The sequence below is a fragment of the Sceloporus undulatus genome, chromosome 1 (genome assembly GCF_019175285.1).
Source record: "Sceloporus undulatus isolate JIND9_A2432 ecotype Alabama chromosome 1, SceUnd_v1.1, whole genome shotgun sequence".
Taxonomy (NCBI): Eukaryota; Metazoa; Chordata; class Lepidosauria; order Squamata; family Phrynosomatidae; genus Sceloporus; species Sceloporus undulatus.
Genome location: NC_056522.1, coordinates 309009372 through 309030054, shown reverse-complemented (window position 1 = coordinate 309030054; position 20683 = coordinate 309009372). Strand labels below are relative to the sequence as shown.

The 20683-nt window shown below is 39.1% G+C and overlaps 1 protein-coding gene across 3 annotated transcripts in view; it reads left to right on the top strand.

The window, feature by feature from the left end:
* LRP4 (LDL receptor related protein 4) overlaps nt 1–20098 on the top strand; it is a 136982-nt gene extending 116884 nt beyond the window's left edge. For 2 of the 3 annotated variants that reach the window (XM_042455715.1, XM_042455704.1), the window contains exons 23-38: nt 532–672; nt 2335–2421; nt 2662–2833; nt 2947–3109; nt 3769–3994; nt 4817–5120; nt 5274–5492; nt 6028–6162; nt 6356–6464; nt 6942–7086; nt 11224–11337; nt 11960–12083; nt 12432–12499; nt 14978–15065; nt 15637–15778; nt 18683–20098. In XM_042455715.1, the coding sequence (XP_042311649.1) occupies nt 532–672; nt 2335–2421; nt 2662–2833; nt 2947–3109; nt 3769–3994; nt 4817–5120; nt 5274–5492; nt 6028–6162; nt 6356–6464; nt 6942–7086; nt 11224–11337; nt 11960–12083; nt 12432–12499; nt 14978–15065; nt 15637–15778; nt 18683–19015 (2570 nt within the window). In that variant the 3' untranslated portion in view covers nt 19016–20098. Of the gene's footprint in view, nt 1–531; nt 673–2334; nt 2422–2661; nt 2834–2946; nt 3110–3768; nt 3995–4816; nt 5121–5273; nt 5493–6027; nt 6163–6355; nt 6465–6941; nt 7087–11223; nt 11338–11959; nt 12084–12431; nt 12500–14977; nt 15066–15636; nt 15779–16490; nt 16559–18682 lie in introns of all 3 variants that reach the window. The other variant, XM_042455724.1, reaches the window with a different exon arrangement.
* The last annotated feature ends 585 nt before the right edge of the window (nt 20099–20683 follow it).

Below are 20683 nucleotides of genomic sequence, written 5' to 3'. Positions count from 1 at the left end.
TATTTAGAATTTACAATAAAGAAATGAATAGCAGAAAGCAATGAAGAGTAGCCAGTAGGGAGAGGAAGGAATAACAGGCAGAGAGACCTAAATGAGAAAGTAAGAATTTAGTCCAGATTTTTACAGTTTATTTGTCTGATATCTTGAGAAGCAGAAAAAGATGTGATTTTCTGGTTGACTAATCATTTTCAAATAGAAATCTCTGACCTACTGCCACTAAGAAGCATGAAAGGTGCACAGCCTGGATATCAGAGCCTTAAGGCTGTAACTCTTACTTGTGTTCTTTCATTTCACATCCCCTGAGGACATGCAGTTATGGCATATAAAATTACTTTGTGTGCCATCCCTAACTGGAACATCTCTCAAGAGTCTTTAAAATGTTTATAGTGTTTTAAAGGGTTATCATTGTCTCTTTATAGCTATTGTTATGGTTTAGGTAGCTGAGAAATGGTATTTATGAAATCATGTTTATGAAGCTTTGATTGAATTGCATTGTCTATCCATACTATTGTTGTGCCTTTAATTCTGCAGGAATGACTAGTTTCCTGATCTTTGCCAGAAGGGCAGACATCCGCCTGGTTTCACTTGACATTCCATATTTTGCGGATGTTGTTATCTCTGTCAATGTTACTATGAAAAACACCATTGCCATTGGAGTGGATCCTCAGGAAGGTTTGAAATTTTATGTAGTTTCACTTATTTTAAGGACAGAATGGTTCAGAGCTACTGCTGACTTAGTGAAGGAGCTGACATTCCTGGGTGTTCCCCCCCTTCCCCTTTTTCCTATTGGGTAGTAAGTGTTCCCCTAGGTGTTTTCATTTTAAAATTTAAAAAATGCTCTAAGACTTGTTTAGAATTTGGTTGAGAATTGTCTTTAGCAAAATATCAGAAGTATTTCCATACAAGAAGTCCCTTCTGCACTTAATCATACATTTTTCAAAGCTAGCCATGACTTATATAAACGTTATGCCCTAGTGAAGAAGAACACTTCACTCACAACATGTTATGGGCTACATTTATTGTTTTGTGGACTATATTTTACATTCACTGTCTGTAAGTTTCCCTCACCCCAGCAAATCCTATGTGCTGAAATGGCTGGTGGCAGTGACATTAAAAAAAAACTAGGTTTAATAAGAGGAGGCTAATCAAAAATAAGCTTTTTTCACCACTTTCGTTCCAGAAAAAGTGATAGTCCATTTTAAGTGTCTCTCCACCCAAAGCAAACTTCAAGAGATACTTTAAACATTTTCTATGGCACAAGATTATTCCAATAGGAGATGAAAAAAAATCCTCCTTGGGTGGGAAAATTTAGGATCAATCATATTTGATCACAATCTTTATTAGTTTTGTTGACTTCAGAAAATTGAGAAGATACAGAAACTGAATGAATTAATAAATGCAATGCTGGATTCTATAGTATGGTATGAACTTGTTGTGTGATTTCAAGTCATTTTTGACTTATGGCAACCCTAAGGTGAATCTATAACGGGGCCTTTTTGGCAAGATTTGTTCAGAAGAGGTTTGCTTTTGCTTTCCTCTGAAGCTGAGAAAGTGTGACTTCCCCAAGGTCATCCAATGGGTTTCTTAGCCAAGTGGGGATTCAGATTGTTGTTTTTGTGTGCCTTCAAGTCCCTGAGCTGCATAGCAACTGTTGCTGCAGAGGAAGGGGCTACTTTTGTCCCCCATGAGAGGAGACCAGGAGGCTTTGCAAGCAAGATCATGTGGAGGGGGAGAGGGAGGAGGCTATTTAAGGGCCAGTCGCCCACTCCTGTGCCCCTTTTCTCCTGATCTCTGCAACCCACCCACCTGCCTTCAGTGCAGTGTGAGCATTGCCAGTTGTTTTGGAGCTGAGTAGGACATTTTCCCCCTTTACTTGTTTTTTTTTTTTAATATACCCTACACTGTTGGGACTTTCACAGTTGACATGTGATGGTGGCAGTAAATAGGCTTCCATCTGGCAGGTAGTTTGGATCGGTATACACCTTGGCACCCCTTTGTGGTGGAGGATTAGGCTCTGAAACTGTCTCCATGGGACACGGAACTTGGGAGCTTGGGAAACAGCCACCCTTGAGCCTGATCTTAGGGCTTACTCTCTGTTTTGTAGTTGCAGGGCTTAGAGAGAGCCCAGGTTGGCATTCCAAAATGACCATCTGAGATAGCAACCAGTCTCTTTGGATTGCACTTGCGGTCTGGTGTTTTGCCCCAAAGGTGGCTGGGTAGGTGTCATAGGTTGACAGCTGTATCTCAACTAAAATTGCACCATGTTGCTCCCCTCTTTGAGATGCTTATTATCTACAAACAGAATTCTCTAATATTGTCATATTTCCTCATCAGGAAAGGTCTATTGGTCTGACAGCACACTGAGGAAGATCAGCAGAGCTTCCCTGGATGGTTCCCAGTATGAAGATATTATTACTACAGGTAACTGATGCTTTGCCAGAATAACTCAGCCCCCCTCAGCTGTTTCCAAAGATAGACTGTTTCGAACAGTTACAGTTTAATTAGCATAGCTTCCTATGAATTTACTAATGGAGTTCCTGGGATCATAATCAGAATACTTGGGATATGCTCTAGATATTTTAATACCTTTGAAGATTAAAAATCTTAAACCTGTGAGTGTGCTGCAGGAACATTAAAATTGTTACCATTTTTTAAAACTAGGGTTGCAGACTACAGATGGATTAGCAGTGGATGCTATTGGTCGCAAAGTATATTGGACTGACACAGGAACTAATAGGATTGAAGTTGGTAACCTAGATGGGTCAATGAGAAAAGTTTTGATATGGGAAAATCTGGACAGCCCAAGAGCAATTGCACTTTATCATGAGATGGGGTGAGTACTGGTAGAGGATGTCCTCTTGATCAAAGGAAAACCCGAAGCTGAGAAGACTTGGAAATAATGTATCACCTTTTCCATTAACTGCTTATTGTCTTCTTTTTCTTCAGGTTTATGTATTGGACAGATTGGGGTGAGAATGCCAAGTTGGAACGAGCAGGAATGGATGGCTCCAGTCGAATGGTCCTTATCAACAACAACCTTGGATGGCCTAATGGATTAGCTGTAGATAAGGGTGGATCACAGCTACTTTGGGCTGATGCACATACGGAGGTTAGAATTGACATTAAAGGATCTGTAGAGGTTCCTAGTTTACAATTTGAAGCTTTGTACAGTGGTCCCTTGGCTTTTGTGGGGGTTCCGTTCTGGACCCCCCCCCCCCCACATAAGCCAAAAATGCGTAAACTGGTGTCCCGTTCAATTGAATGGGGCTTGTGCTCGCGGCATGGGAAAGTGTCTGCCATTCACTCTCTTGTCGCGTGGCTTCCGCGTAAGCTGGGATCCGTGTTTGGGGCACCTGCGTATAGCGGCGTCGCACTGTATATGAAGGAAGTGATGGGCAGGCGTAATTATTTGGGGAATACAAGTAAATTTACATGTGCATATTCATCACTCAGTGACTATGACATCTCTTGATGATGTGTATGTCTGAAAACACCCATCATGATAAAATATCAAGGGCAGATTCCAAGTTGCCTGACATTATATCGGATACTATTTTTCAGTGGAAACTGTTTAGATGTTGCTTGATGACTCATAGCTAAAATCATCAAATGAAGAGATATCTATGTGTATTGTGTTGTGAGTCAAATTTGACATTTTAGATGTGATAGCTTGGAGCTAATAGCTTTTTGAAACTGTTTTCAGCGTCTTGATGATTTTCTTTTTCTCTGACAAAGAATATAAAAGTTAATTACATTTCTTCCTTAAAGCGTATAGAGGCTGCAGACTTGAATGGTGCAAACCGCCGCACCCTCCTTTCTCCAGTGCAGCATCCTTATGGCCTCACTCTGCTCGACTCCTACATCTACTGGACTGATTGGCAAACACGTAGCATTCACAGAGCTGACAAGAATACTGGTGGTAATGTCATCCTGGTCAGAGCAAACCTGCCTGGTCTAATGGACATCCAGGCTGTTGACAGGGGGCGTCCCCTTGGTAAGCTTCCACCTTTATCTTCAGTGCAAAGTTCCAGACTCTGGCAGAAATGCCTCTTTAGCCACTGGCAATAGTGGGAGCTTTTTAAAGATGATAGGATGTTGTGGAGAATGAGTGTGTGGAGCTCTCTTCTGATTTCAAACTCTATCCCCTGGTGTTGCTGGGAAATAATATAATATACTTAATTTTAAAGCACTGTTTTAAATCTTGAAATTTCCTCCTAAAGACTTCTAATTTTCAAGTCAATGTGTTCATTCACTTGATTCCATGCCTTTTCATCAGGGTTAACGCTGTTGCCTAATCACAGATATTCAAGGCTTTAAACACCATAACTTTGCAGAAAACACAGACTATATTTGTAAGCCTTCAATATAATTTGAACCAGCATCCTTCCAACTTCCCTCATACTCATAACTTTATTGTGTTCTTGCTCTGTGTCCTGATTTAGTTTCCAGAGGCCTGATGTTATCATGTCTGTAGAGTTTTTTGTTTGTTTGTTTGTTTTTTGCAGTTTAGTAATGCATTTTTGCTGTCATTAAGATAATAAATGAAAATACACCATCAAGACCTGCTTCCAGTTGGTCTGTTCATTATGTTTTTGGGAGGTCATATATTCAGAGATGTTAGATTGTAACAAGCTTTTCTTTGCTAAAATTTAGTTCTCTGCTTGTCTGTTTAGCCTCTCCAGAATGTGCTCTGGGTAGGTACAGTAGATAGGTAGATCTGATAAAAGCTTACAGATGTCTTGGCTATTTGCTTGGAAATTATGTTTACATGAACATGTATGAAAATAATGAATTAATCATCTTTCTTTTTTCTAAGGTGCTAATAAATGTGGCATGAGGAATGGTGGTTGCTCTCATCTCTGCCTTCCAAACCCTGAAGGCTTCTCCTGTGCTTGCCCTACTGGTATTCAATTGAAGATAGATGAGAGGACCTGTGATCCCTCTCCAGAAACCTACTTGCTCTTTTCTAGTCGTGGTTCCATCCGGCGGATCTCACTGGATACTAGTGACCATACTGATGTTCATGTCCCTGTCCCAGAACTGAATAATGTTATCTCTCTGGATTATGACAGTGTAGATGGCAAGATTTATTACACAGATGTCTTCTTAGATGTTATTAGGTAGGTATCTATGAGCCTATTTTTGTGTTAATAAATTACACAAAAACCTACATTTCTTTTTCTGGCTGCTCTTTATGTTGTGAAATTTACCCTATAACCTGACCTTTCAGTAGGTGGAGTCTTTTGCTCATTCTCTGTGATTTCTTCTTTCAGGCGAGCAGACCTGAATGGCAGTAACATGGAAACAGTTATTGGCCAAGGTCTGAAGACAACAGATGGTCTGGCTGTGGACTGGGTGGCTAGGAACCTGTACTGGACAGACACAGGTCGTAATACTATAGAAGTTGCAAGACTAGATGGTAGCTGCCGGAAAGTGCTAATTAATAACAGTCTGGATGAACCCCGAGCAATCGCTGTCTTTCCCAGAAAGGGGTAAGCCTAGGTTTGTCTAGAGTCAGGTGCTTATGGACAGAATGAGATGGAAGGAGGGAGAGGCGAAGAGTGCTGACTCAAGGCAGATATCTTCCTTGAGACTGTGGAACCATGTGATCTGCCAGCTGGATAATTGCTTTGTCAGAAGATCTTTTCTTGAGCAAAGACCCAGACCAGTTGTTCAGCTGCAGCAAGTCAGCTGTCTGAACTCCTGCCTGAGGCACTGCTAGACCAATGGCAAATAAGACAGTCTGGCTGTCCAAACCCAGCCTTCCAAGTCAGGCTAGTCATCCTGATATGAAACTGTAGAATATAAAGTTGCTGAAGGATGTTTTTTATGAAGAGGCAGACATGCCCTCTGTAGTCAGCAGATCTACTAAGTAGCAAGAAGCATAGCTTTTGGCACTTAACAGACTACTAATTCGACATGAAAGAGTGGAAGAATGAACAAAGTTCTCCTGCTGTCTCCAAAAATAACTCCAAAAAACCATTCAAGAAGGAGAGATAATCTAAATTTGCTTTCTTTTAACTCCAGGTACCTCTTCTGGACAGATTGGGGACATGTTGCTAAAATTGAACGTGCAAACTTAGATGGTTCTGAGCGCAAGATACTGATCAACACTGACTTAGGCTGGCCCAATGGGCTAACCTTGGATTATGACACCAGAAGGTCAGTATAATATGGCATTCCAAAATTACTTGCTATGTAACTGGCATTCTCACTATTCAAAAGCCTTTTCTCTGTTTTTAAAGCAGCCTGGAGCTGCAGCACTACAGTTATGGGGAGCCAGGAAAGTTTGTTTATGTGGTTTGTGAGATTACAGTGGATGGTGGCTTCACTTTCATCCTTTCTGCTCTTGTAGGATATACTGGGTAGATGCTCACCTAGATCGCATAGAGAGTGCTGATCTCAATGGGAAACTGCGTCAGGTGCTGGTCAGCCAAGTCTCACACCCTTTCGCCTTGACACAGGTACAAAGAAAGTTGGTGATGTATGCTGCAGTATCACTTGTGTTACAGATCTCCTCAAGGGAATATCATCATCATCAGTTTCAATCCTGTTTCCCAGCACTGAGACTCTAGCCAATTTAGAAAAGTTAAAACAAATACAGTAAAAATAACTTGCAAAGACATAAGTACTGTAAAAACATACAGAATGTTTTTGTGAGTTTTTCTGGCTAAGTGGTATTATTATTATTATTATTATTATTATTATTATTATTATTATTATATTCATGTGCAATTTAAGTATCCATAGACTTAAAAACATTTAAAAGAGTATACTTTGATTTATGCATGTTTGGAAAAGTTCTCATTTTTCATTTATGTTGTATTATGGAAAATAGAAGGTGCTTTGCTTAGACTTTGGAGAACAAGCAATTGTATCATCAGTATATTTTGTCAGATTGTCCTAATCCCATGACTATTTTTTGTATTCTTTCTGAGTAGCAGGACAGGTGGTTGTATTGGACAGACTGGCAGACTAAGTCTATCCAGCGCGTGGACAAATATTCTGGTCGGAATAAGGAGACTGTTTTAGCCAACGTTGAAGGGCTTATGGATATCATCGTGATCTCTCCTCAAAGACAGACAGGTAAATGCTACATTCCGGGCTTCATCACTGCATGCTTAGAATTAAAGAGGGCACAGTAGTAAAACATACTCTAAATCAGTCTTCCCACACTTTTTGCCCTCTGGATGTATTGCTATACAACTCTAGAGCAGAAAAAATTGGGAAGGATGATTTAGTGTATACTGTTGATGCACCTTCTTTGACAATAGGGCAAGGTGTGCAATTATTGGGAGGGGGGGTTAGGGACTAATTTTTCACCTCCTGATCCACCTATGGGCCACCACTCCAGTGTGCCAAAACAGCTTTCCCCCCCTTTTTTCCTTCAAAATGGTGACCAAAAGTAGCAGTGCATTTGAAGGGGGAGGGGGATTCTGAGGGGGTTGGGAGTTAGGGAGGGGTTTTATTTATTTATTTATTTTGTATGGCTGCACATATTTTCACCTGAAAATTGTGCCAGTTTTTTCTTTTTAATTATAGGGTCGCAGGGTGTTTGGGAAACTGGTGGAAGGTTTCATGGGTTGCAAAGTTGGGCTCCGGGCCTCCATGTAGCCCATGGGCTACATGTTCCTAGCTGCTGCTGTAGGGGCTGTGTGCTAGTGTGTGAACAGTCAAAAACAAAAGTGCTCTATCTTGCTTTTTCTCATGCTCTTTCTCTGCCACCACTTTTTCGTTTCATATTGTCCTTCCCAACAAACTGCTGAGAGAAGGACAGATAGATCTTGCAGAAGCCAAATCTGGTTGCTATCAATGGGTTTCTGAAATTAGGACCACATAATACTAAAACCAACGAGAACCAGTGTTGTGTAATGCTTTGAGTGTTGGAATAGGACCCTGGGAGACCGTGGTTCAAATCCCTACTTGTCAATAGAAACCACTGGGCAAGTCACATTCTCTCAGCCTCAGTGGAAGGCGAAGGTAAACCTCCTCTGTACATTAAACAAGCGTTAGGTTGGAACCCAAATCCAGAGGTATCCCAAGAGGAATCCCAAGCTTGATGAAATTAAAATTTAAAATTAGAAGTCCTTGAATCCTCCAAGCAGGAAAAATGTGATTTTGTAAGTTGTACCTCTGGTCTAATAACAGGTCCCTCTCTTTAAGCATGTACCCTGTGGGTGTCTACCATTTTTCAGAATATACCTCAGTTTTATCTAACATTCTGACAAATGCCATATTAAGGTTTAGAACAGGCATGAGCAGAATCTTAGAAACCACCCTAAGAAAACATCAGCTGTGTAAATATCTATATTATAACGATAGCAGTAGGATTAGCAATAGCATTTACATTTCTATACTGCTTCATAGTGAACTCAGCACTCTCTAAGCGTTTTAAAATCTGTAAGCTAATTGTCCCCCAAAAGCTGGGTACTCATTTTACTGAACTACAAAAGGTTGGAAGGCTAAGTCAACATTGGAGCCCTGGGATCAAAACCCACAACCTTGTAGCTGTAGTACAGGCATTTAACCAATGTGCCACAGGGCTCCTTTTTAAAAACAAACAAACAAATAAATAAAAAACAGGCAGTTCCTAGATTCCATCCCACATAACACCAGGCTACAGGTCAGAGCAATACAGAATTTTTTAAAAGCCTGGTCAGCTTGGTTTTTGTGGAACTCTTTCAATTGTAAGAGGCACAGTAGATCAGGGGTGGGATACTGTAGCTTTCAAGTTGTATTTGACGTACAAGGTCATTTTTGTGCCTCCCCAAACGTTTCCTCCCCACCCCTAAATTTGGTTGAGGCCATTTTTGCCACCAAATAGCCAATACCTCCTCTCCTCTGGATGGTGTTATTGGCTATTTCCCCAAGTTTTCAAGCCATTCTGGAGCTACATCTTTTTTTTTAAAGGCCTTTAGAAGCCTTCGGTATCTCTTTTCAAACCAGGAAATTCCTAGTTAGCGTTCCTGAAACTTTCTGGCTAGCTACCTCTAGGTTTATGGTCTGTTCTAGATGTTATTGTCTGCTCACCAAATACAAACAATTGAAAAGTTCTGCTTTCACAATCTAGCTTCTACCTGGGTTGACAAATTCTAAACAGATTATAAAACAAAACAAAAGTACAGGCCCTGGGCACTTGGCCAACCTGGCCATGGTCCCTAGCCCTACTGCCATTGCCCCTGTAATAAATGATTTGTAGTACAGGATATAACAGAAGAGATCAATATTGCATCTAACTCAGATCAATAGACTAGGTTAGCCTCTACTCAGTGGTGTTCACATGCATTCTTTTACTAGCTCTCATATATAAAAGCTCTTCACTCCTAGGTGAGTAGCATAAATCACTGAACTTGATACAACATTGTTGGAGGAGAGAGGTACAGAAACCTATCTACTACACTGTACACTCAGTATCCTGGCCTTCTGTAGAAAAAATTGCATAGTAAGATTAACATACACTCACACGTACACAATGGGTTTGCCTGTAAGATAGAGATCTCCCTAAAACACTTTGCCTGTCATAATGAATAATTAATTTTAAAAATTGATTTTACTTAATATTTTTGAAAGAACATTATGACTAACTTCTCCTTTTGCTATAGGCTTCTTTACTTTGAGGAAAAAGGCATAATAGATTTGGTAATTAAAAATTTAGAATGCAGACAAGTGTCCTAAGGAGGAATTTCAGAACTAAGACAAAGAGGATAACTGTGCCATGACCTGGTGCTTCTCCTTACTGTCCAGTGGTACACAAATTGAAGTGTTGTCCCCTTAGAGTGAGATTATTTTTAGAAGAAAGACTGAGAGCTTATCAGTCTAGAAAAGGGCTAACAAAAGTTTCCAAGGATCAACCAAGTGTGTGTGTGAGAGAGAGAGATCTGATTTCTGTGATATAAATGGATATCAGAGTCAAAGATACTCGCAATTGAGTAATAGACATTTGAACTGCTGGTAATAGCTAAGACAGATTGCTGAATACAGTGAGCCATATGTGGGCTTCACTTACGTGGCTTTCAGCATATGCTGAATTTCATCAGTGGCGTGTGCGCCCTACACCACCACATGCACGCACCCCATTATTTTCAATACGATTTTCCCCTTATGCAAGGGTATCTGGAATGGATCCCCCCACCTAAGAGGAAGAAGGACTGGATTATGAGTTGTTCTTTTAGCCAAAAGGACAATGACTAGCAAACTGAGAGATAAAAAAGGAAGAAAACCTAAAACAAAGCAAGGAGCTAATAAAGGCTTTGCTGAAAAATGCTAATTAAATTATCATTTTCTGCCACTTGGCTTATGGCCATTTGTTTTTTAGCTGACTTTAAGAGTATAAATATAGCTGCAGGCTTGTTCACAGCATACAACCCAATTCATATTTCTATAATTAGATGTAGGTTCCTATAATACCTATAAGTTCTATAATTAGATGTATTCCTATAATTAGATGTATACTGAGATTCTGTCAGGCCTTCACCTGACAGAAAAGTTGACCAAGTTTCATGCAGCCAAGCAAATGAAGCTAAGCTTGTAACCACAGGTGAGTTCTTCATTATCCTTCACTATGGAACAGAACAATTAACAGTTATAACAGCAGTTAACAGTTTTGGTCTAGTTTGTGTACAATCAGACAAAGACTGGAGGAGCACTAAGCACGCGATAGATGTCTGGATGCAAGTAGATGGGCATCTAAGTGCTAGGGGGAATAAAGGTAACTTGCTCAGATTGATAAATAGATTTAATTCTAAGGCCTGCTGTAACTCCAGTTGGTTTGGAGAGTCAGCTAATAATATTCAACCTAATTTTTGAGGCTACACCTGCAGCCTAAAAGACTGGCATTCATGAGGCAGTGTGTCAGGCCTCCCAAAGTCTCAGATTACCAGTGGTGCAGGTGACATGACATAGTGGCTTCTGGAGGCCCTGGTTCAAAAACATACTTGCACACACTTGGTATCTTAAAAAGTTATGTCACAGTGACAAAACAAATGTTCTATCTTCATGAGCTAGTATTAATGCAATTCTCTCTGCTGTTGATTCTTGCCATCCTCCAGCCCCTTGATTGGCTATGTGGGTTGCTGTAATCCTGTAGTATTGGTCGGTTGGTCAGAACCACTGTATTTAACTTTCAGCACTGTTGATTTTGATGGGGAAAAATATTAAGCCCTTGTGGTTGTGGAGAAAAAATGGTACTCTGTGTCAAATGTGTTGTCTGTTTGTTTCTTCTAGGCACCAATGCTTGTGGAGTGAATAATGGTGGCTGTACCCATCTCTGCTTTGCCAGGGCTACTGACTACATTTGTGCATGTCCAGATGAACCAGATGGGCATCCTTGCTCCAACAGTAAGTTTGTAGAACTTAATACATAAATCAGAATTTGTGTTTCTGTTTAGCAAGACCTACTTGGCGAACCAGCTCTGTGTGCTTCAGTAAGCCAAGTTTAGATAACAGAACAGTATATACTCCAGAATAATTCTTTCAAAAGATTTACTGCAGAGATTTTTATTTTGATGCCTTTGCAGGCAGTTGCCTTGTAAACTTGATATTTTTTCTTTGAAATTTCCTTCTATGCTCCAGATGTCCCAGTTGCATATTTTAACATTCTGGGTCTCAAAAGAATAGTGTATGTGATTGGCATTTTGTGCAGTGACTTTAAAAATGTACTTGCAGATAATACTGAGGCTTTGCTTAGGGAAAAGTGGCAGATTAATGAGAGAACTCCAGTCTCTTTTGCTGCTTCCATAAAGGCTCTAACAGTAAATGATTTCAGTATACTAATGCTTTCTTCCTACTTTATCATTCTTGTTTTCTTATGAGTACATCATTTGTTGAACCAAAAAAAAAAACCTTAAAAATAATCTCCTGCTATGTCTAGAATAATGAATGGCTGATTTTGGATAAAATTTGTATCTTTATAGTTATATCCTGTTCTTCAGGTTCTGTTTTCATTCTCTCTTCCATATAGTTCCTGGCATGGAGCCTTCAATTCCAGAGACCACTCGTTCAAGCAAAAAGTATCAGACTCCCACAGATAGATCTGGTTCTTCCACAACAAGACCACACATATCTGTAGAAATGACAGAAGGAAAGTAAGTGGCTTCATTTATTAAAAATTTGAATGTAAAGAAAGATTGCATCTTTCTCCTTTCAGACTTTTCTCCCCTAAGCTGTAAAGAAATGTTCCAACTCTACATACCATAAACTATCTCTCTGTAATATATACCATTATTGCATATTCCTTTGTTCTTGTAAGACTGAAATTTACCCATTGCTCAGATATATTAAAGTTGTTCCATTTACATTATATTTCATAAGGAAAAGAGGTTGTTGTTATATTTCATGTCTAGTCTGTTCCAGTCCATATCAGCTTGCTTCAATCCATCATAGGATGACTGGTTCTCTTGAGGCTGACTTTCTGTACCTTTTTTGTTGAGCAGCTGCTCTGACAGGAAGGCTGGCCAAGGCCTATGCAGCCGAGCAAATGAAGCTGTGCTTGCCACCACAGGTCAGTTCTGCATTTTTATTCTCCACTGAAAATGGCAACAAAAAGCAATTAACAGCTATAAGTGATCAAACTAGGAACACAAGTTACAAGTATATGTGTGTGTATGTGTGTAGGAGGCTGGCTCAAGGAAAAACAAGTAATTTATTATTATTATTATTATTATTATTATTATTATTATTGTCTGAATCTCAGGGCTGTCTATAGAAGTAATTAAAATAATTAAATTATTAAAACAAATAGTTGTGGATTTGCTTTGTGTTTTTGCTGTTGCTGTGTTTGCTTCATGTGTTTCTCCATCTTACTCCTCAACTCAGATTTACTGTGCTGCAACAGCTGTCCTAAACTTTGCAATGGCACAGTGGGTCTCGACATACTAAAGAGGTGTTAGTGGACAATGGAGCAGTGATACCACCAGTTATGTTGTTTATCTAAATAAAATATGCTAATTTTGCATATCAGCCCTCATTCTGTCTGAATTGTGTTCTGTAAAAATTATATCTGTCTGTTTCTGATGAAAGATTTTGGACAAATTTTTTAGATGCAAGCAGATTATTAACATTAATGAAAGTAAATTTGAGTTATTAATGCGACATTTTGATGGGATAGCTAAGGCAGTTTATAGTACTTGTTTTCCATGAATATAGGTATCTAGAAATGTTGCTGAACAAAGATGAGGCTTAGATTAATACAAAGTCCACAGTAATTGTACATGTTGCAGCAAAAACAGCAGAGTCCTGTGGCTTCTTAAAGATTAACAAACACATTTATTGGGCATAAACTTTTATATAACACATTCCATTAGATGCATGAAGTTTTAAATCTGATCCATTAAATGACAAATTAAATGACACGGCAAGTATTTGCACAAGACAAATTGCCAACAGTAAACTCTAAAATACTACCAACGTTTTTGTTCCCATTTTGGATTTTGTCTCTTGTAATTCTGTTTGGGGGTGTTTTTTAAAAAAAATTAAATCAAATTCTATTTTGCTTCAGTAAACTCATTTAGAATGCAAATGTTTCATGTTAAGAACTGAGTTAAAATACTTGGGGTAACAAGATTTATAGCCTTTTACACATGGTAGACACACTTATAGAATGATGTAAAAAACCATAATTCAGACTATTTTTTTCAATATTTACAAATATGGAGTCACATTCAGAAATTTAGGAAGAATGTTTCATCTGCCAAGAAACTTACAGTATGAATCGTTCCCGATAATTCTCATTACCCAGAAAGATCTTTTATCTAACATTTATGAAGACTGGGTTTAAAGATTAGAAGTATAATGAGAGCAGACTTTCAGGCTCCCTGTAATTTACAGGCTGTAAAGCATGAGACAGCCAAGGTGGTTTCTATAGATTGTGGGATCAGATATAGATTCCTACAAACTGTGGTATCAGGGACACAGCACTGCACCTATTATGAGGAAAATGCTTGGAAATACTGTAGTTTGGAGATGTCATCAGGGCAATACAGATTTCCAGCAAATTTGTGGAGAAGTAATAAAGTGAATTAATACTGGAGGAATGTTCTTAGAAAAATTAAAGGCATAGTAGGATACAGTATGCCAATAGACAGCCACTGTAGAGTAGTGGTTTGAGCGTTGGACTGTGACTCTGAAGATCAGGGTTTGATTTCTTGTTCAGCCATGGAAACCCACTGCATGAACTTGGGCAAGTCACACACAATAGCGTTTTCTGATTTATGGCGAACCTAAGGCACAACAACTAACTAAGGCAGAAACAACTTGAAGGCACACAACAGCAACATTCCAATAAAACCCTTTAGTGAATTTCATAGTTTACATAGAAGTCTGTGTCTTAAAAATATACAGTACATAAAGTTATTATGGGCATGCTGTTAAGAAGAGACGGTATGTTTAGAGTGTGGCAAACCTGATCCTATGGTGAAATGATATTTTACAGACCTTTGTCCTTATACATATACATCTTTATTACAGCTTCTGTAACAGGGGCTGTTCTTGTGATATACATAGTAGAAAAGCACACATTCAATTATTTCAGCCGTGCCTGATTGATGAAAGCAGGAATACGGGATACATTATCAATTTAACTCTTAAGAAATCTTATGATAAAGCATCAAAAGTAACCAAGGTGAGGGTGCTACATTATTTAGGGACCTCTGGCAGTTGGCTAGGACAATTGTTTGCTATAATTTCAAGTTGCTGGGGAGTTCATAATCCACGGTCTATTTCCCTGAAGAGCAAAATTAGCTTACAGTTGTAAACCGCTTAGACACTGCTTAGGCGGTATGAAGTGGTATATAAATGAAGCTTGTTCTTTAAATGCCAGCTTCTTCCCCTCCAGACATGTTGACTACAGTGTCTATTATCACCACCCATGTGTGTGTGGATGGTGGAAGTTGTAGTCCAACATGCCTGGGAGATGCCAAGTTAGAGAAGGTTTCTTTATAGCCTGTGAACATCCTTTAACTAACTTTCTGTCCTATTTCAGGAGAAGGACTGCATGTCAGCTACATTGTTGGAGGCCTTCTCAGTATATTGATCATATTGTTGTTAATTGGTGCTGTAATTATATACAGGTAATGTCCTCACTCTCTTTCCATCTCTTTTTCTTTATGAATTTATCTGTTGGTTGGAACATTCCCAATAAAGCCCAGGCATTTCTTGCTATGTTTTTGAAAAAAATTCATTAAAGTAAATTCTGGAAAGGTAGCCATCTTATTCTGTAACAGCAATACATGTGGTATGATGATAATATTCTTCAAGACTTAACTAGAGTTAAGGAGCAAAGTTTCAGCCATAGACAATAAAAGCTAAGATGCTAATAGTCCCAATATCATTATTGTTATAATATTGTTAATTATCCTGCCTTTCTCATAACATGTAACAAAAACAAGGTCTGTGTTAGTGTTTCTTCCCCCTTTTCCACTTGTCTATCAAAAATGTCAGATGCATTAGGTATGCTTTGACTGAACAAGCAACTGAAGAAATGGTCAATTTGTGATTAAAGTGACTTTCTCATAGTTTGAGTAAGGGAAATGCACAGATTGGAATTACTTGTCTGCTGTAGAACATGGCTACAGAACTTCCTAACTATAATACTGAGGTGCTCTATCTCTTTGTTGATTGTTGATTATTGTATTCCTTTAGACACAAAAAGTCCAAGTTCACAGATTCTAGCCTTAGTAATCTTACCTACAGTAACCCATCTTACCGGACATCTACTCAAGAAGTAAAGATCGAGACAATTCCCAAGCCTGCCATGTATAACCAGCTATGTTTTAAGAAAGAGGTAAGAGATTTTTCAGAAACTGAAATAATTATAGTCAAGAATTCAAAGATGTAGCTGTGTTAGTCTGTAGAATCAGTATGTGGAGAGATCTTGGAGCGCCTTTGAGACTAACTGAAAGAAAGAAATTGGCAACATGAGCTTTCGTAGACTTCAGTCTACTTCCTCAGATGCATTCCTCAAATGCATCTGAAGAAGGTAGATGGAAGTCTACAAAAGCTTGTGCCGCCAATTTCTTTATTTCACTTAGTCTTCAAGGTGCTACAAGATTTCTCCACATACTAATTATAGTCAAGTCACAGTATTATTAAAAGACATTTCTCATAGGCCTAATTATTTTGCCTTGCTCCTAAGCAAATTAGCCACAACTACACCAAAAATTCTGTATCTTTTATTTCACCGATATGGATCACATAGGTAAATTTTTATATTGCTTTTGTTATGGGGCACCAATCATGGGGCATAGGACATTTTCTGATTTATTATGCTGTCGAGGGGAATTGAAGATCACTGTCTCTGGCCATTGCAATTCAATAAGCATGAGTGGTATTGCAGTAGAAAGATGTAGCTGCACAGTGCACAGATCCCTAGTGGGAGGGAAATAGAAAATTTTGGCATATGACAGGCATTTGTGTTGGACTATAGCTGATGCAGGACCAGTTATTGGCCATGATTCCTTAAGACACTTAGTCTCACCTCTGTCTTTCTTCCTCAGCAACTTTCTCACCCCTCTGATAGTCTTTCACCATTCCTCTTTTGACCTGTCCACAGCCTCACAATCAGGTATCACAGCTCTATGTTTGTACAACATCCACTACCCTTATTTCTGTAGTGGTGAATGGCCTGATGCTGTCCTACAAGTATATTACTTGTCTGCTTGTCTGGCTTTGTATATGTGCGTGTTCACCTGCCCCTTAGAAATCCTTCTGCTGCATTTGTGTGCTGGGAAAGAAAATACTTATTGGAGACTCTTAATATTTGCCTTGATCATCTAATCAGATTTAGTTATAGTTTGTGTGTTTTAATCTGCATACCCTTGATTGTGTATGTGTAAGGTATGCTCAACCAAAGAGGTCTTTCTGTCAGTGTGAAGCACAATTTATACGTACAACATAGACAAAAAAAATTGGATTGTCTTAAATAATGGCACACTCTCCTACCTTTTCTTATCAAATTCATGTGAACCTCACTGTTTTTAAATGAGACCTTCCCTAAATTTTTGGCTTTTATCATCATACTGATGTGACTTATCTTTTTAACACTTAACATCAGTGTTTAAGCCTTTGTGATTATTTTTATGTTGCATTTACCAGGTCTGTCTTGTATCCCATCCACTTATTGACAACATTCCTCCACTGCATTCACTTTGTTTTTTGTTCTAACAAAGCTCAGAGCACAGGAGATTGTTTCTGAAAGTCCTCCAATGGGAGATTGTCCTTCTGAGAATCTATGACGTTACGTTCTCTGTTGAATCACAGATAATCTCCTAGCTGAATGCTTTTTAGCCTCCAGTACTTGTTTTAGTTTTGTTTTGTTTTCTAGATTCTCATGCATTTCAAATTATTCCTCATTCCTGCCCCTTCAGTATGTCTATCTGTGCTATTATCTCTTTCTGTCATTTATGGGATTGCAATAGAATGTCTAATAACAGTGGTTTGTTAGGAAAGGAATTTTAATAATAAATAATAATAAAAATTTTATTTTTATACCGCCCTTCTATAAACCAAGGCGGTGTACAACATACATAAAATACATGGCATATCATATACATATACATAAAACACATATACCATATAAATAAAACACATTGTACTGTACATTGTATCCAGATAGCATTTCATACTTACAGGAATTTATGAGTTGGGTGCATTTCTGAAGCACATCTTACTATTTTCATGTTCAGTTGTAACTTGTTTGGACAAAATATGTGTTTCCCCTCCTCTAGCCATGATCGTAAGATTTTTATCCTTTTCTCTGATTCATCAGGGACTGCCTCAACTAGTGATGTCTTTTTGTGGGGTGTGAATTTAAACCTCAATTTTAAACAAAGCATTTTTAGTGGTGGGTTTGCTCATTCTTAGGATCTGAATTAGCACATTTAGCTTATATTTTTTCACCTCTATTCACTTTAGATAGTGACCTTGTTTCTTCCCCCCACTTTTCCCACCAGAATTGCCACAGGATATAGCTTATTTACTTGAATCAGAGACGGCCAAATCTGGAAGGCTAGGGGGGCACATTATGTGTTACAAAAAGACATTTCCTGGGTCTAAATGGGTCCAGATATCCCATGGAATGTGGTGGAAATGTGTCCCCTGCATGCTAGTTGGACATTTTTGAGTGACAAAAATTTAAACAATTTTTTGCAAGAATTATTTTTTACTTGAGAGGGCAGGGGGGGTTCCAGGTGTGGTGGAAATGCCCTCCCCCAAACCTTCTAAAGTGCATTTAGGACCATTATGGAGCAATTCTTTTTTTGCAAAAAATATATTCTTGACTCAAGGGGCCCTGGGGTCTACAAAATCGCCTAGAGAGCTGCATCCTGACTTAAGTCATTGGAATCAGTTCCACAGTAGATCCTTCTTGCTTTGTTCACGCCATACTCTTTAAATCTGGATTACAATTAGTCTTCCCATTCTGGTGCCCTCAGAATGTGTAAGGTGCCCCTCTTCAGTCATCTCAGTCATGAGATGTTTTATTTAATATCCTGCCTTTCTTGCTGCATAGCACTACTAGGTTGTGAGGATTATCTTAAGTGGAGCTGTGATTTTGGCCCATTTCCACTGTATGCAGTGGCTTTGTGCACAAAACAGGAACATACTTTTCATTAGTTCTCCTGTTCAAGGCTTCTGCTTTACACTACAACTTTGCAGGTTTCATTTTGTCTATCTGTCTGTCTGTCTACAGGCTGGTCCTGATCATAGCTACACCAAGGAAAAGATCAAGATTGTAGAAGGAATATGTCTCTTGTCTAGTGATGAATCTGAATGGGATGATCTCAAACAGATACGAAGTTCTCGGGGATGTATTCTTCGTGACCACGTGTGCATGAAGACTGACACAGTCTCTATCCAAGCCAGCTCTGGCTCACTGGATGATACTGAAACTGAGCAACTGCTACAGGAGGAGCAGTCAGAATGTAGCAGCATCAATGCAACAGTCACTCCTGAGCGCCGAGGCTCTCTTCCAGACACAGGCTGGAAGCATCAGCGTAAACCCTCAACAGAGAGCGAAGTTTAAAGCACACTCAAAGACACTTCTTCTCTGCCATCCTTCGCACTGACAAGATAGGATCTTGCCTGCTCTTCAAGGAGGAACTCAGACTAGCCTCTGTATCTCATGGAGACCAGAGACTACTTTTGATGAGGCACCTGAACTAGACTGCCTTTGTGGCTCATGGGAAACAACTCAAGAGACCCTTTTGGTTCATTGATAGTTTATGTTTATTTATATGTCCCTTTTCCTAGAAACTGTGGTGTTGAGTTCAGCAGCAGCTTTTTCCCAGCTGAATTTGATACAGCTTTCATTTGGTGAATGCATGAGTGAACTGAGGACACTGTATCACCAAGTGGCCAGAGTTTCTGAACTTACCTACTCCTGATACCTGTTGCCTTTCTTCTGAGGATATTGGCACTAACTGGATTTTGCACTGTACTCTTTCTACTTTAAGGGGGAAAGGGTTGGGCGCAGTAGAGGTGAAAGAGGTGATGTAAAAGCAGATCAGTTCTACAGATACAGGGAAAGTAAATGCATCTGTAATTTCATAGCAAGGGGTAGTGTAATATTGCTGCCATCTTTTCAAGCTGTAGAAAACCACTACCAAATCCAGCATTGGATAAGAGGAATCTAAAGTGTACATCAATCTGTTGCTGGCAATAGACATTGCTCCTGCTGTGTCTAGTTCATTGTGCTAGAATGCCCACTTCTCTCCTAAAACATACTTCTGGGCTTTGCAGATATTCCCTGTGGGGACCGATTCTTATTTTTAGAGCTTCCCATTAGCTTTGACTTGCAAAGAATATGTTGAGTGCAATGGTGTTGTATCACAGTTCTTTGTTAGTCAAAAGGCCCATACTTTAGAAATGTGTGCTACTGAAAACCATGTTAGCCTGTGGAACATAAGTCAGGACTATGTGGTTATTTTTAAATTTTGGAATGTAATTGGATGAGAAGTGAACTCAAAACTCCAGCTTCAATATGCTATTGCATACCGTATATACTCAACTATAAGTCGACTTCATGTATAAGTCGAGGGCAGGTTTTGGGGCCAAAATTAAGGATTTTGACATGACCCATGGATAAGTCGAGGGCAAAACTTAGGGGCATGTAACAAAGAATGAATCAAAGCAAAACAATGCCAAAAATATTACAAAATTCCATCAGGCATGTTTGTGTTCACAGTAAAGGCTAGATGGATGAGAGAATAGAGTGGGGTCAGTGATTCCAGGAGATTATGCTTTTGCCTTTCTCCAGGTGATGTTTCCTTTTTAAAATAAGAGTTAAAGTACAGTACCTACACTGGCCCATGGATAAGTCAACTCAGTTTTTTGGGGTCAATTTTTTGACCAAAGTTTCTAGACTTATACACGAGTATATACAGTAAATCCAGTAAGAGACTTTTTCCTATGCCTTTTTTGCGGGGGGGAGGGAGTCTCTTTAGAGATTCTGGAAGGGCAAAATTTGCTTGTGACTTCTTTTTGTAGTTGCAGGATAGGTTGAGCAGTGAAAGTTTGGTGTCAGAAAGCGGGTATGTGCAATTGAAAGATAATGAATGTTAGGCAGGTACTGAGGCAGGAGACATACTATGAATTGCTTAATCATTTAAAGTTCCATTTTCATTGCAACTAACACATGGCTGTGTCCATACTGCAAAACAGGCCCGGGGCATGGGAAACTGTCTTTTCAGAA